Source organism: Coregonus clupeaformis, chromosome 21 (assembly GCF_020615455.1).
Source record: "Coregonus clupeaformis isolate EN_2021a chromosome 21, ASM2061545v1, whole genome shotgun sequence".
NCBI classification, from domain to species: domain Eukaryota; kingdom Metazoa; phylum Chordata; class Actinopteri; order Salmoniformes; family Salmonidae; genus Coregonus; species Coregonus clupeaformis.
Window position 1 is genome coordinate 16,823,358 of NC_059212.1, and position 16,218 is coordinate 16,839,575.

Consider the following 16,218-nt stretch of genomic DNA (forward strand, 5'->3'; position numbering starts at 1 on the left):
CTCCCCTCTACTCATCCAGGAATATAGAGGTGGGAGGAGGATTCCAGACCAGCATGGGGACCTTAAGGGAACTATATTCACAACACGGAACAGGAGCCCATCAGGGTGCTGGGCTTGCAGCTTGGCTTTACGCTCTGTGCACTGCTGAGCACTCCTGAATATAATACTACTACATACAGTTTATACTCTATCGCTCCTTTTTCATCTCTCCTCCACACTCGTCTGCTGTGAGAAGAGTGAGAACAAGTGTATTGGAAAACCTTGGAAAGAGAGGGAGAAAGAAAGAGAGAGAGAGAGAGAGAGAGAGAGAGAGAGAAAGAGGGAGAGAGTGAAAGAGAGAGAGAGTGAAAAATAGAGAGATTGAAAAGAGCGGTTGAGAGAAAGAGAGAGAGAGAGGGACAGAGAAAGCGGGAGAGATAGAGACAGAGAGATAATGTGTTTGAGGGGCTGTAAGTCTGAGTGTGTTCTTTGCTCGCAAGGGAGTTTCATCGCTTTTACCATCAGACGTTTGGATTAATCTGGTCTAACCCCACCAGCCTGGGAGGAGAGACTGTCAAGGTATGTGTCACTGTTACGGTCCTTGGTTGTTTTGTTTGTTTTGTGAGGATGAAATGCTACAATTAGGTAACAGAGAAGTGGAGTAGTTTAACCCACTGGGTTAATTTCACTGATTCATTAAAATAATAATTGAACTGAATATTTTATCTTTACAAAGATAAAGTGTGAAAGTAATGAAATAAGAAATTACTGGTACAGTAGCAAACCAATTATGTCTATATCACCACTCGAAATACATCCTACTACTAACATGACTCCAAACTCGATTAAGCCCCCATGGAGTATGCCTACATGGTTTAAAACATCGTTTTTATTGCATCTGAAGTGATAACATGCAGCAGCCCAGTTAGTCGTCTTGAGGTCAGTGATCTGCACTGGATGAAATTGATGCAAATGGTGCAGGCATTCAAATTCCATATAAAGAATTGCACTGAATTCCATATAAAGCTCCATGGTATTGTCTCCGTGTCTAGTTAAACACAAATACATGCAAGGAAGACAACTGCTTCAATTCTCTTTCCTTTCTCTTGCTGTTTTTATCTTTCCTTTCTAAATTCTGATGAAGGCACTGTGTGCCCAAGCGTTGGTTTTTGCCTTCAGTGCATTAATAAAAGATGAGAGTAGGCTACAATAGAATGTGTGACTCTCCACTTTTCTTTAAAATCACTTAAAAACAAAACATGATTTTATTGCAAAGGTTGGGTTTTAGCACAGATATGGCTGACTCATGGTGTGTGCATTTCTTTTTACTTGCCTCAGCTCAATACATACAGTCAGGGCCAGCCCTAGCTTTTTGGGGTGCACTAAGCGGATTTGGCTGGGGGTTCCCCCCATCTCTCAGGCAAAACATTTCAGTGGCCCCCATCTTTGCAGTATAATATTTTTTTGCTGTTTTAAAGTTAATTTTCTGCGATTGTACACATTATGCCATGGTGATACAGAAAATGTAGTTTTAAAGCAGGTTTTCTGCAATTCTACACATTTGTGACCTAACGCCTCGATTCGGTCTTATGTAATACAAATTTGAGCTAGAAAATGGTATATCATACACTGAAGTTGAGGAACAACTTTCGAAACAATGTTTTTGGTTCGTTTCTAGCTTGATAGAAGATGTAAACGGAACAGTGAAATGGTTACTTGCATAGTGGAGTGTTTTGTTTAGACATGTACTAGCTTGCTAGCTAGCTAAACAATGGATCATAATCCCAACTCATAACATTACTATCCTGCATGGCTAGCTAACATTAGGCTATAACTAGCAATTCAAATGGATCTGAGATACGAATAATATTACTACAAAGATCATACACGTAATGTTAGCTAAAGAGCCAGCCAGTCAGCTAACGTTAGCTAGCTTGCTAACAGTAAGCTTTAACTTGCAATGAAAACGACTTTGACAAAATTAGAAACGTATACTATATGAAAATGTTGCTAGCTAGACTCTCTTACCCGTATACATGGATGAACTCTTAACCCTCTCTGTCACGGATGCCATGGTTGCCCTTAGTTTGAAGATGTAATCCAGACAGGTGTTTTTTTACAACAGCCTTCTGTGTTCTCTTTTCGACTCCCTCCGCATTTGCAATCAAACGCCTGCATTTTCTCCATCTCCTTAGCTATCATACTCTGCTCCCACCGGGCATTCCACTGATTTCAAAACTCGGTCCTCCAGAAAGTGGAGAGCAACACGTGCAGTTCATCGTGATATTTTTTTTTTAAAGCCGCTTTAAAAAGGATTACCTACACATACTAAGCAGCTCATGTTATCGATAGAAGCATGCTACATGGCAGACCAATCATGGCTAGCAGGAAAGTTCCTGTCTTTTTCCGTGGCTAAACCAGCTAGGCTCATAATTTAACAATTTTATTCGCATTTACAGATGGCATACAAGTTTGTTTTTAAGGCACATGAAAGTTCACATGTTCCAGAAGGCATTTCTGCCCCCAAAAAAGCATTTTGATAAAAAATATAAATAATACGTTAAAATGCCTGTCCTGTGAAGTAGTGACACACGACATACTTCCAGTTTCCTGAAACAAGTCACATTTTGACATGGGGCAGATTTTTCTTAGCAGTTTTAAAACTAATTTCACGCAATTATACTCATTTTGCCATGGGGCAGAGATACATTTTTGCGGTTTAAAAGCACATTTCTTGCAATTCTAAACATTTTGCCATGGGTTGGAGATTTTGTTGTTGTTGCAGTATTAAAGCTAGTTTCCTGCAATTCTACACATTTTGCCATGTTCATACGATATCTGGTTGAGAGTGACTAATAAAATCAATGGGGGCCCCCTGGAGGTCAGGGCCCCTGTGCACGTGCCCTGCGTGCCTGGTTGGTAAATCGGCCAGGATTACTGCAAGGTTTAGATAGCTGGCTAGACTAATTTACCTAGCAATAAAAATAAAATGGCTGAGTGACTATCAGTGACTGACATAGCAAGAAGAAAACTGTTGATGCATTACCAAATTTCCAAATTGCACCTTGTGTATTGTAATATAATAACTCTCAACAGTAAGTTGATACCCCGACTGACTTCCCTTTTATTTTGATGGGGGGCCCCTTAGCGGCCACTTATTTCGCTTATTGGCAGGGCCGGCCCTGCATACATTATGTAATGGAGTAAGTTGACTAACACAACATTAAATAAATTGGGCTACCCATAAAGATAATTGGCCATATTCAAAATGCTTGTCATCCCTCTGCCCCTTTTATAAACTGTGACTTAGCGTTAAAACTGTTGACAGTGGAGAATCCAGTGATACATTGTGTTGATATGTTCCAAACCAGAATTCCTAAATTCTTCTACAACTGGGGCAGCAGAGCTGGTTTGACGTCATAGGATGATTGATTACTTTTGTGTTTGGGAGGATTTGCACATGTTTCAGGGACAGTGTATGGTGTGTGTGTGTGCGAGAGAGTGATAATTATGTAGTAACATACAGTACAGATTGTTTAATGGTCCATAAGGGCATCTCAGATCATCCTTTCAAGCCTCTGGTGATGTTTGTGCCTTTGGCCATGACTTTAAAGATATGATAATTCGCTAAGGATAAATCATTACTGTACTGTACAATATACAGGCCAGAGGGTCATATGTGTGTGTTGATGCATTAATGCCAACACTGTTCCTCTAGGCTATGCTGGTTCATATTGGGTTCTACTTTAAATGACAAACTGTCTCTTACGTAACACAATTGCAGTCAAACACAATAACATTTCCTTTGTCTCGGAAAATTGATGCAGCAACAATACTACACGAAATTGCATTATACAGCACAAAGAGGTCTCCTTGAAAAATGCCATTGTGAGTGAGTTTTATGCTTTGCAATGGTCTGTGTTCTTGTATGCCTGTCTTCGCAAACTTGTTCTTCGTTTCTATCTAAAAGTTGTGACACATATCTCAATATAGAGATGGGGTGCCCATGCAAAACATACAAGTTTGTTCTTGCTTACTGTAGTATTTTACATTTGAATTCAATATAGTTCAGCCATCACAGAAGTTTCTGCTACTGCCTTTCTCAAGGGATGCTGTTGGACATCTCACAACACATCTCTCAACCCACAGGATAATGCTGGTGGATTAGGGGTGGTTGTCTTTTAGGGATGTGCATCTTTCCCTTTGAAGACGATTCAATACTTATCTACACTGAAAAAAAATATTAACACAACATGCTAAAATGTCAAAGATTTTACTGAGTTACAGTTTATATAAGGAAATAAGTCAAATGAAATAAATTAATTAGGCCCAAATTTATGGATTTCACATGACTGGGAATACATATATGCATCTGTTGGTCACAGATACCTTTAAAAAAAAAGGTAGGGGTGTGGATCAGAAAACCAGTCAGTATCTGGTGTAACCACCATTTTCCTCATGCAGTATGGGCCACTCTGTTCACAACTTTGACGTCTGTCATCTGTCCGGTATAGTTGAAACGGGGATTCATCCATGAAGAGCATTTGCCCACATCGGTTATGACGCTGAACTGCAGTCAGGTCACCCTGGTGAGGACGACGAGCACGCAGATGAGCTTCTCTGAGATGGTTTCTGACAGTTTGTGCAGAAATTCTTCGGTTGTGCAAACCACAATTTAATCAACTGTCCGGGTGGCTGGTCTCAGACGATCCCGCAGGTGAAGAAGCCGGATTTGGAGGTCCTGGGCTGGAGTGGTTGCACGTGGTCTGCAGCTGTGAGGCCGGTTGGACGTACTGCCAAATTCTCTAAAATGATGTTGGAAGCGGCTTATGGTAGAGAAATGAACATTCAATTATCTGGCAACAGCTCTGGTGGACATTCCTGCAGTCAGTATGCCAATTGCACATTCCCTCAACATCTGTGTCATTGAGTTGTGTGACAAAACTGCACATTTTAAAGTGTCCTTTTATTGTCCCCAGTACAAGGTTCACCTGTGTAATGATCATGTTGTTTAATCAGCTTCTTGATCCACTCCAGTCAGGTTATCTTGGCAAAAGATAAATGCTCACTAACAGGGATGTAAACACGTTTGTGCACAAATTTGGGTGTATGGAACATTTCTGGGATATTTTATTTCAGCTCATGAGACCAACACTTTACATGTTGCATTTATATTTTTATTCAGTATAGATACAGTCCATTCGGAAGGTATTCAGATCCCTTCCCCTTTTCCAGATTTTGTTATGTTACAGCATTATTCTAAAATGGATTGTATTTTATTTTTCTTCTCATCAATCTACACACAATACCCCATAATGACAAAGCAAAAACAGGTTTGTAGAAATACAGAAATACCTTATTTACACAAGAATTCAGCTCCTTTGCTATGAGATTCGAAATTGAGCTCAGGTCCATCCTGTTCCCATTGACCATCTACAACTTGATTGGAGTCCACTTGTGGTATGTTCAATTGATTGGACATGATTTGGAAAGGCACACACCAGTCTATATAAGGTCCCACAGTTGACAGTGCATGCAGAGCAAAAACCGAGCCATGAGTTCAAAGGAATTGTCTGTAGAGCTCCGAGACAGGATTGTGTCGAGGCACAGATCTGGTGAAGGGTACCAAAACATTTATGCAGCATTGAAGGTCCACAAGAACACAGTTTGGAACCACCAAGACTCTTCCTAGAGCTGGCCACCCGGCCAAACTGAGCAATCGGGGGAAAAGGGCCTTGGTCAGGGAGGTGACCAAGAATCAGATGGTCACTCTGACAGAGCTCCAGAGTTCCTCTGTGGAGATGGGAGAATCTTCCAGAAGGACAACCATCTCTGCAGCACTCCACCAATCAGGCCTGTATGGTAGAGTGGCCAGACGAAAGCCACTCCTCAGTATAAGGCTGTCACGCCCTGGCTCTGGGGACTCTTAAATGTTGAGCCAGGGTGTGTAGTTTCGATGTTGTGTTTGTCTATGTTAGTTTCTAGATCGTTTAGATCTATGTTGGCCAGGGTTGTTCCCAATCAGAGGCAGCTGTAGCTCGTTGTCTCTGATTGGGGTCCATACTTAGGCAGCCTTTTGGCACCAGTCAGTTGTGGGATCTTGTTCCGTGTGAGGTATGTTATTTGTCTACCTTGGACGTCACGTTTCGTTTGTTGTTTTGGTTGTGCGTTTATTCGTGAAATAAATATGAATGCATATCACACTGCGCCTTGGTCCTTCTCGTTCATGAACGATCGTGACAGAAGATCCCACCAATCCTAGATCAAGCAGCGTGACGAGGAGAGAGGATGGACTTGGGAGGAGATGAGCGAGAGTCTGGCAAGAGGGATGGAGGCCATGATCACGGGGGAAAGACAAGCCCAAACATTTTTTAGGGGGGGGCTCACACCGTGGACGACGAGGCAGCAGGAGGCCGCGATAGAGCGGTTTAGCTGTTTAGCAGAGGAGGCCGCCAAATTAAGGGGGTCATTGGTTCAGAGGGAGCAGAAGGAAAGTGTAGAGGCACGGCGAGAGGAGCTGGTTAGGCAGCAGAAGGAGCGGGGGTTAATGAAGGAACCCAGTCCCGCTCCTCGCACCAATCAAGTGGTGCGTGTCACCAGTCCGGTCCGGCCCGTTCCTGCTTCCCGCACTAAGCCAGTGGTGTGTGTTCCCAGTACGGTGCAGCCCATTCCGGCTCCTCGCATCAAGCCAGTGGTGCGTGTCGCCAGCCCGGTCCGGCCTGTTCCTGTCCCTTGCACCAAGTCAGTGGTGCGCGTCGCCAGCCCGGCCCGGCCTGTTCCTGCCCCTCGCACCAAGCCAGTGATGCGCGTCGCCAGCCCGGTCCGACCTGTTCCTGTCCCTCGCACCAAGTCAGTGGTGTGCGTCGCCAGCCCGGCCCGGCCTGTTCCTGCCCCTCGCACCAAGCCAGTGGTGAGCGTTGACAGCCCGGTCCAACCTGTGCCTGTCCCTCGCACCAAGCCAGTGGTGCGCGTCGCCAGCCCGGCCCGGCCTGTTCCTGCTCCCCGCACCAAGCCAGGGGTGCGCGTCATCAGCCAGATCCGGCCTATTCCTGCTCCCCGCACCAGGCCAGTGGTGCACGTCGCCAGTCTGGTACGGCCCGTTCCTGCTCCCCGCACCAAGCCAGTGGTGCGTGTCGTCAGCCAGGTCCGGCCCGTTCCTACTCCCCGCACCAAGCCAGGGGTGCGCGTCATCAGCCAGGTCCGGCCTGTTCCTGCTCCCCGCACCAAGCCAGGGGTGCGCGTCATCAGCCAGGTCCGGCCTGTTCCTGCTCCCCGCACCAGGCCAGTGGTGCGCGTCGCCAGCCCGGCCCGGCCTGTTCCTGCTCCCCGCACCAAGCCAGGGGTGCGCGTCATCAGCCAGGTCCGGCCCGTTCCTACTCCCCGCACCAAGCCAGTGGTGCGTGTGTCCAGTCCGGCACGGCCCGTGCCTGTTCCACCGGTGCCTGGTCCGGCACCGGTCAGCTGCTCCACTCCGGAGCCAGAGCAGTTCGATCCACCGTCGTCGGGTCCAGCTCCAGTCAGCGGTTCCAGACCAGACCAGGGGCGCAACAGGGAGGCAGATAATAGGTGGTGGTCACGCCCGGAGCCGGATCCGCCTCCGAGGTGGAATGCCCACCCGGCCCCTACCCTGTTATGTTTAGGTTGCGCGGTCGGAGTCCGCACCTTTGGGGGGGGGTACTGTCACGCCCTGGCTCTGGGGACTCTTAAATGTTGAGCCAGGGTGTGTAGTTTCGATGTTGTGTTTGTCTATGTTAGTTTCTAGATCGTTTAGATCTATGTTGGCCAGGGTGGTTCCCAATCAGAGGCAGCTGTAGCTCGTTGTCTCTGATTGGGGCCCATACTTAGGCAGCCTTTTGGCACCAGTCAGTTGTGGGATCTTGTTCCGTGTGAGGTATGTTATTTGTCTACCTTGGACGTCACGTTTCGTTTGTTGTTTTGGTTGTGCGTTTATTTGTGAAATAAATATGAAAGCATATCACGCTGCGCCTTGGTCCTTCTCGTTCATGAACGATCGTGACAAAGGCACATGACAGCCCGTTTGGAGTTTGCCAAAAGGCACAAAGGACTCTCAGACCATGAGAAACAAGATTCTCTGGTCTGATGAAACCAAGATTGAACTCTTTGGCCTGAATGCCGAGCTTCACGTCTGCAGGAAACCTGGCATCATCCCTATGGTGAAGCATGGTGGTGGCAGCATCATGCTGTGGGGATGTTTTTCAGCGGCAGGGACTGGGAGACTAGTCAGGATCGAGGGAAAGATGAACGGAGCAAAGTACAGAGAGATCCTTGATGAAAACCTGCTTCAGAGCACTCAGGACCTCAGACTGGGGTGAAGGTTCACCTTCCAACAGGACAACGACCTTGAGTACACAGCCAAGACAACGCAGGAGTGGTTTCGGGACAGGTCTCTGAATGTCCTTGAGTCGCCCAGCCAGAGCCCGGACTTGAACCCGATCGAACATCTCTGGAGAGACCTGAAAATAGCTGTGCAACGACACTCCCCATCCAACCTGACAGAGTTTGAGAGGATCTGCAGAGAAGAATGGGAGAAACTCCCCAAATACAGGTGTGCCAAGCTTGTAGCGTCATACCCAAGAAGACTCAAGGCCGTAATTGCTGCCTAAGGTGCTTCAACAAAGTACTGAGTAAAAGGTCTGAATACTTATGTAAATGTTATATTTCAGTTGTAATTTTTTTGTACATTTGCAAAAATGTATAAAGAACAGTTTTTGCTTTGTCATTATGGGGTATTGTGTGTAGATTGATGAGTGGAACAAACAATTTAATCAATTTTAGAATAAGGCTGTAACGTATCAAAATGTGGAAAAAGTGAAGGGGTCTGAATACTTTCCGAATGCAATGTACATACAGGAACAATACGATACAGGAACGATAAGTTTTAGTTTGAAATGACTCGGTGCTGTTCGGTTTGATTAGAGGAACTAATCGATGTGATTCAATAACATTTGTTGCATAAAGATTTATTTTCCGTTCTAAATTTAAATCTTGCTGCTGATGGAACTCATGAGCTGGGCCTATGAGCTGGATCGGCCTGAGCTAAATGTGTGTGTGACTCATGTCTATGGTGTATGTAGTTACCTGAGCTGAGCTAAGGGAGAATAGTGGGCATCCACCACCCCACTATCAGATTAGGGGTGGCTGTCTGTTAAGTCACATGTTTGTGCAGCAAAGGTGTTGGTTGAGCCCTCCTTGGCCAGTATTAGTGCCATGCAGGCTCCCACTACACACACACACACACACACACACGTCTGTTCTCATTTGGCCTTCTGCTCTGGAGGCAGAAACTACAGAAGACAGCTCACATTAACTGTGAAATAATAGTGATGACTTATGATGGCCTACTCGTTATGTCAAACAGTACTTTATAGGACAGAACAATATCATTTGTGGGAAAAAGTCATATGGATGCAGGTACTATAATCAACAAGGTCATCCAACACATGTCATCAGTCAGATGTTGTCATCATTCGGTGACCACTCAATCTCAGAAACTGGGATATGGAATAGCCGAGTGTGGCATGATACAAGGACATTTCGTTCAATCTTGGGACTTGCCTTCCAGACAGATAAGAACAGCAGGTGTTCAGCCTTCAGAGAATACAGCCATGGATGCACAATAGCCTATTAACCAAGGAATATAGCCTACCATCGCCTTTCACCTGATTTCAGTCTGGGAGCACAATGAAGGAGAGAAACTACTGTACATTTGTTTAAACCCAAAGCTAGAAATAAACGGGTCTGTTGAAGCAGATTTGGAGGGGGAGGGATAGAAGTAAAGAAGGATGAGGGGTGGGATCAGTGGAAGTGGGCCTACAGCTGTCATTCAGTACTATGCATACAGACACAGCACTAACACTAGTATAGAAGAGGTGGACTGTTTAAGGAAGTTTTGACTGGTTCAGAATGCCACTATTGTGAATCGATAAGGCAGATGAAACGAGGAGATGAAGCAAGAATCCAAATAGTGGGGTTTATTGTACACACAGACACAGAAGCACTTGGGGAAAAGTTGCAGGAGAATGTTGAGGTTTACTAGGGAAATACAAGAGGTAGATAAAAACACATGTTAACATACAAGCATGACTGACAAGTGCAAAAGGGATAACTGAAATGAATCTCACATGCTGGACTGACAGGAAATTGTACTAATTTGGAAGCAGAATATAAACTTAAACATCAACTGAAAAGGATCTTAATATGAACATTTATACATATTATTCAATAATGAAAGGTACTCACTTGTCAGTCACGCACAACATGGAAAGAAAAAACATAAGTTGGCCGCCCCATGCATTCACCAACAGGAATAAAGAAGACTGGAGGGTGCTAATGAGTAGAGTGTAGAGGAGGGAGGTGAGTGGCAAGGGAGGGGCATGGCCAGAGGTTAAGGGTGAGGACATAAGTCTTCACAACAGCTAGTGTGTAATGTCTTTGAAGGGGACTACAAAGTATCCCCTTCAAGTCAAAAGGTGACAGTTCTAGTTGATTATGCAACATGTAAAGTATTCTCTAATCTCTAGAATGCAGTTGTTGTTAGAAATGCAGGAATTTCACATACTTTATGCAAAGTAAATTAGAAAGTCAAAACACTGACAGAGAACCTGGATCCTTGACATCTAGCTCTAGTACTGTTTCCTCCAGTCACTTCAAGTAAATCAATGTTTGGACCAATATCCTGGACACTGGCACAATGTATTGCATCTTTCATGCTCCCTTACAGTGATTTTTCCGGACCTGGAGTCTCTTAATTTGATCTAATCTCCCTTTCCTCTGTGTGTGTGACTTTTTTTGATGTCTTCTCCTGCTCCACTAACTTCACATAGCCTGACTCGCAGAATGAAATGCACGCCAGAGACCCAATTTGCTCATGTTCCATTTTCCCTGAATCATGATCCGTAAAATCCCTCTGGTAAGATACTGTCAAGGTTGACTAGACGTACATAGAAAGTGCATTATGACCTCAATTAGAAAGGAAATCTGAGTAGATATAGTCTGAGCAGAGTTCGTTAATAACGATGAGTTACTGATGGGCCAGTTCTAAGATTGGGACTGTATGAAGTACTGCTGTTTATTTCAATGTAGTACTTTGTATGTAACCTCGTCCCCAGGCTATATTGCTACCGCATATAGAAAGAGAGACAGGTTCAATTGGCTAGTGGATGTAACTTCTTTAACTGCATTGTAAAATAAGCCCATGTCTTCCCTCTTTCCACCAGGAGACCAAAGTCAATGAGGACTAGTTGAGTGACAAGCCAAACATCCTGGAGACCAATCTACCAATGTCACCACAACATCATCCCGTCCCTTTCTTCATTGGATCTACAACCCAGCTGCTATTGTCTCACTGACAGTCTCTCACTGGAATTCAACAGAGATATTCCACTGCCCAGATTGCCAATGATTACAAGGAACGGTCTGCTGTTGGTCTTTTGGTTTCTCTTGGACAAAGGCTTCCTGGCTCCCCTCCACTCTCCGCCCCAAAGCAGGATGGGAAGAGAGCAACACCTGAGGGGTGTGGCAGGACTGGGACAGAGGAGACATGGGGCATCAGGGGTTCAGAGGGTGAAGAGAGGATGGGTGTGGAACCAGTTCTTTGTACTGGAGCAATATATGGGATCGGAACCACAATATGTTGGGAAGGTAAGCCACCATCATTTTAACGCTTTCTTTAAGACTCATCTATATCAACTTTCCCACAATAGGTTGGAAAAGTAAGACAACATAATTTCAAGGTTATGGTTCTCTAAGACTAATCAATATAAACCTCTTAACTTCTGTCTTTATTCTACTGATGACAGTTTGAGGTCAGAAATCAAACTGAAAAGGAGTTCAAAGGCTTGGGCCTCTGTTTGTTAAGACTTTAAGAATATAAGAATACAAGCAGCACGACACGAATCACATCTAATTGCTTGAGCTGCTTGATCGCTTCTGACTGCGATATTGCAATTTTCTCAGCATCGGCTCTAATTATCCACACACAGAGGAGGTGAAAGGGATTTTTGGGCAGTTCCAAATCAAATTTTAAGAGGCATTAAGAACCATTCTGGAATCTGGCACTTCCAGCTCAAATGGAATAATGGTTTAGATTGACTTGTCAACTGCTGATGCCAAGGCAATCTACCACAGCCTTTCTCAGCACGCACGATCCCGCTGGATGTGTTTCTGTTGGCTGAGAAAGGAGGGATGGGATAGTCACATCCACACATTGTCAAAGAGATGCTACAATTACTGAGTGATTCACTCCTCACAGTGGGTGCGTCCCCAAATGGCACCCTATTCCCTATACACTGTAGTGCACTACTACCATTTGGAATGTAACCAGTGTCTGTGTTGAGAATGAGGATGGCAGAAGTCGTACCCGGCCAGCCCTGAGACCACTGATTAATCTGTTGCTGGTTAATAGGGGACAGTGTGAAGGATCAGGACCTTGATTATCACTGTGAGCTGCATTTTTGGAAAAGGGAACATAAACTAAATCTGGCTTGAAAACCATGTGACTGCCAGTTCATGAATCCCCCTCCAGCTAGAGAGAGCTGTCTAATGGTTTCTGTTACTCTATTTAGAAAACCTACAGAGGCATATTACAGTATATAAAGATAATTTTCACCTGAAGACTTTCCTCAGCCATTACTTTGGTTATTGTTTCCATATCGCCTTTGTACTGACATTTATTAAGACAACACTATGATTTATAAACAGATACAAAATGACAACTTTTAATTTAACAACAGGTAATGGCCACAGCCTTCCTGGCAAAAACAGGAGAAAAAGCATTTTCTTCCATTAGTCGCACACCTTTGTGTGAGCATTTTGAAGACAGAAAATGACTGCACCACTGATCCACGTTGCCCAAAGCTCCTCTGCTGTGTTTGTTCCCATGTATTATGCAACTGTAGAGGCAGACACAGACAAAGCTGACCAACTAAGAGTGAAAGATCCACATTTAAACACCAGTTTGCCTTGTGCCCCTGGATCTGACATTCAGCAAGCCTTATGGGGAAAACAGTTATATGCTGCTGTACTCTGTACAACTAAACAGTCTGCTACTGGGCCCCATACTAAGCAAATGCCATCTGCAAGGAAGACTGAGCTAGTGGGCTTGTCTGGTCTAAACTAAAACACACTAAGCTTCTCTCTAGTCTAAATCACTGGGTTAAATTGTTTGTGGTGCTGATGATCATTTAAGCATTCTGGTTGGGTCTCTCAAGGATAGCCACTTCTCAGTTGAAACTACAACATGTCACTTTGGCTATCATATCATTTTGCATTGCATGTTTGCAGCTACAACTAGAAAACCGGTATATGCAGAGCCAATAGCCCCCATGACTATTCATTGCAGAGAAATGCTGCATCAGATGATAAACTGCTCATCATTTGCTTCAATCATGAAAAGAGCACACCTCTCACACCCTTTTGAGCAAGGATATATCAACCCCTTGCCTCCTATTCCTTATTGCTGAATAACCTTTTACAATGACACGTTCATTTATCTTACTGTTGCCCCTGTATGTGACTATCAGACACCCAAATGACCACATGATGTATCATAGTATATGGATTCAGCTAAATATCATTCTATTCTATAACTGCCTGATGCCGACAGTTACCCCATCCCAACACTACTTTGTACTCAGGACACAAGCGATTCATTGGCATTAAAGCACTGGATGGATGCTGTTAAATATTCCATTCAAATATTTATTTCCTCCCGATTTATTTTAATCCAGACATTGTTCCTGTGGAGGTTTCATTTGGGGTTTTTTTATACCACAAATGGCATTAATATCTGATTCACTTTAAAAATCATTATATCCGAACCCACTGTCAAGAGTAAAATCGTGTTCTGCCTGCTGAATGCGGTACATCAGACAGTGAGTGAATGGACATAAAACAATGTAATGAGTGACTGTGTCTTGAGATTCAGCCCTCTGATTTAATTACATTTAATTCACTGCCTTTCTAAATAAACCATTAATCTCATGGATGGAAAGGGTTTTATTGTCCCCTGCATACTGAAACTGAATCACAGGCTATGTACCAAATGGCATCCTATTCCCTATATAGTGCACTACTTTTGACCAGATCCCTATGGGCCCTGGTCAAAAGCAGTGCACTACATAAGGGCAGGGGTCAGAAACAGGTGTGGCCCCCCAAAGTTTTTAGTAAGAAAATCACCAGGAATTCAGCTAAAAAGATATATATATTTAGGAAATCTGTTCCCAAGTATTCCCACAAATAAAGAAAGTGACATACTGTATGTGATCGTGTCTCAATGTAATCAAGGTATGAAATTATTGTTATTTTCAAATAAAATCTCTTAATGGGCTTAGTTGTGGTCAATTTATTATAATTATGGTCTGGCCCCATGACCAAAAATCGGCCCGCAGTTGAATTTAGTTGCCATCCCCTGACATAGGGAATAGGACGGGACTCATCCCATTTTATCGTTGTTGTTGTGGCTCATGGATTATCTGCTATGTAAATCCTAACCCTTGCCATCCAGCCTAAGTAATGAATCCCTTTATGGGATAACCGAGCCACAGGTCAACTAAAGGATTTCTTCATTAACTCGGGGGTCTGTGCTCTGCCACTACAGTATATGTATTTATCAATGGCACAACATGTCCTCAGCATTTCCATATGGTCGGTGATGGTTGGAAGGAATGAGGAGGAAATAGACACAGCTCAGCAACAAAACTCTGTCCCCTATGCATCTTGTCATCCATCAAACAAGACACTGTATGCACTTATGCTCAAGTCTCATAAGTATATGTGTATTCCTACTCTGATTCTCTATGCAGCTTCACACTGACCTGGACAGGGGCGACAGCAACGTGAAGTACACTCTCTCAGGAGAAGGAGCCGGAACCATCTTCACCATAGACCAGACGACGGGTGACATCCATGCCTTGATGGGTCTGGACAGAGAGGAGAAGTCTTACTACACGTTACGAGCCCAGGCTGTGGACATGTACACAGGCAGGCCTCTGGAGCCTGAGTCTGAATTCATAATCAAAGTTCAAGACATCAACGACAATGAACCAAAGTTCTTGGATGGCCCATATACTGCCAGTGTCCCAGAGATGTCACCAGGGGGTAAGAAAGGCACCTACAGTGGCTTGGGAAAATATTCACCCCCCTTGGCATTTTTCCTATTTTGTTAAATTACAACCTGGAATTAAAATGGATTTTTGGGGGGTTTGTATTACATTTACATTTACATCATTTACCAGACGCTCTTATCCAGAGCGACTTACAAATTGGTGCATTCAACTTATGATAGCAAGTGGGACAACCACTTTATTTTATTTTATTTTTATGTGGGGTGGGGGAAGAAGGATTACTTTATACTATTCCATGTATTCCTTAAAGAGGTAGGGTTTCAAGTGTCTCCGGAAGGTGGTCAGTGACTCCGCTGTCCTGGCGTCGTGGGGGAGCTTGTTCCACCATTGGGGTGCCAGAGCAGCGAATAGCTTTGACTGGGCTGAGCGGGAACTGTGCTTCCATAGAGGTAGGGGAGCTAGCAGGCCAGAGGTGGATGAACATAGTGCCCTCGTTTGGGTGTAGGGTCCGATCAGAGCCTGAAGGTAAGGAGGTGCCGTTCCCCTCACAGCTCCGTAGGCAAGCACCATGGGCTTGTAGTAGATGCGAGCCTCAACTGGAAGCCAGTGGAGTGTGCGGAGTAGTGGGGTGACATGAGAGAACTTGGGAAGGTTGAACACCAGACGGGCTGCAGCGTTCTGGATAAGTTGTAGGGGTTTAATGGCACAGGCAGGGAGCCCAGCCAACAGCGAGTTGCAGTAATCCAGACGGGAGATGACAAGTGCCTGGATTAGGACCTGTGCCGCTTTCTGTGTAAGGTAGGGTCGTACTCTGGGAATGTTGTAGAGCATGAACCTGCAGGATCGGGTCACCGCTTTGATGTTAGTGGAGAATGACAGGGTGTTGTCCAGGGTCACGCCAAGGTTCTTTGCACTCTGGGAGGAGGACACAATGGAGTTGTCAACCATGATGGCGAGATCATGGAGCGGGCAGTCCTTCCCCGGGAGGAAGAGCAGCTCCGTCTTGCCGAGGTTCAGCTTGAGGTGGTGATCCGACATCCACACTGATATGTCTGCCAGACATGCAGAGATGCGATTCGCCACCTGGTTATCAGAAGGGGGAAAGGAGAAAATTAATTGTGTGTCGTCTGCGTAGCAATGATAGGAGAAACCATGT

At 44.7% G+C, this 16,218-nt stretch overlaps 1 protein-coding gene across 1 annotated transcript in view; it reads left to right on the plus strand.

Annotated features, from left to right (window-relative positions):
* The first annotated feature begins 381 nt into the window (after window positions 1-381).
* cdh12a (cadherin 12, type 2a (N-cadherin 2)) overlaps window positions 382-16,218 on the plus strand; it is a 38,223-nt gene continuing 22,386 nt past the window's right edge. Inside the window, exons 1-3 of the mRNA XM_041842117.2 lie at window positions 382-558; window positions 11,217-11,640; window positions 14,802-15,096. Of these exons, the coding sequence (XP_041698051.2) occupies window positions 11,398-11,640; window positions 14,802-15,096 (538 nt within the window). The 5' untranslated portion in view covers window positions 382-558; window positions 11,217-11,397. The remainder of the gene's footprint in view (window positions 559-11,216; window positions 11,641-14,801; window positions 15,097-16,218) is intronic.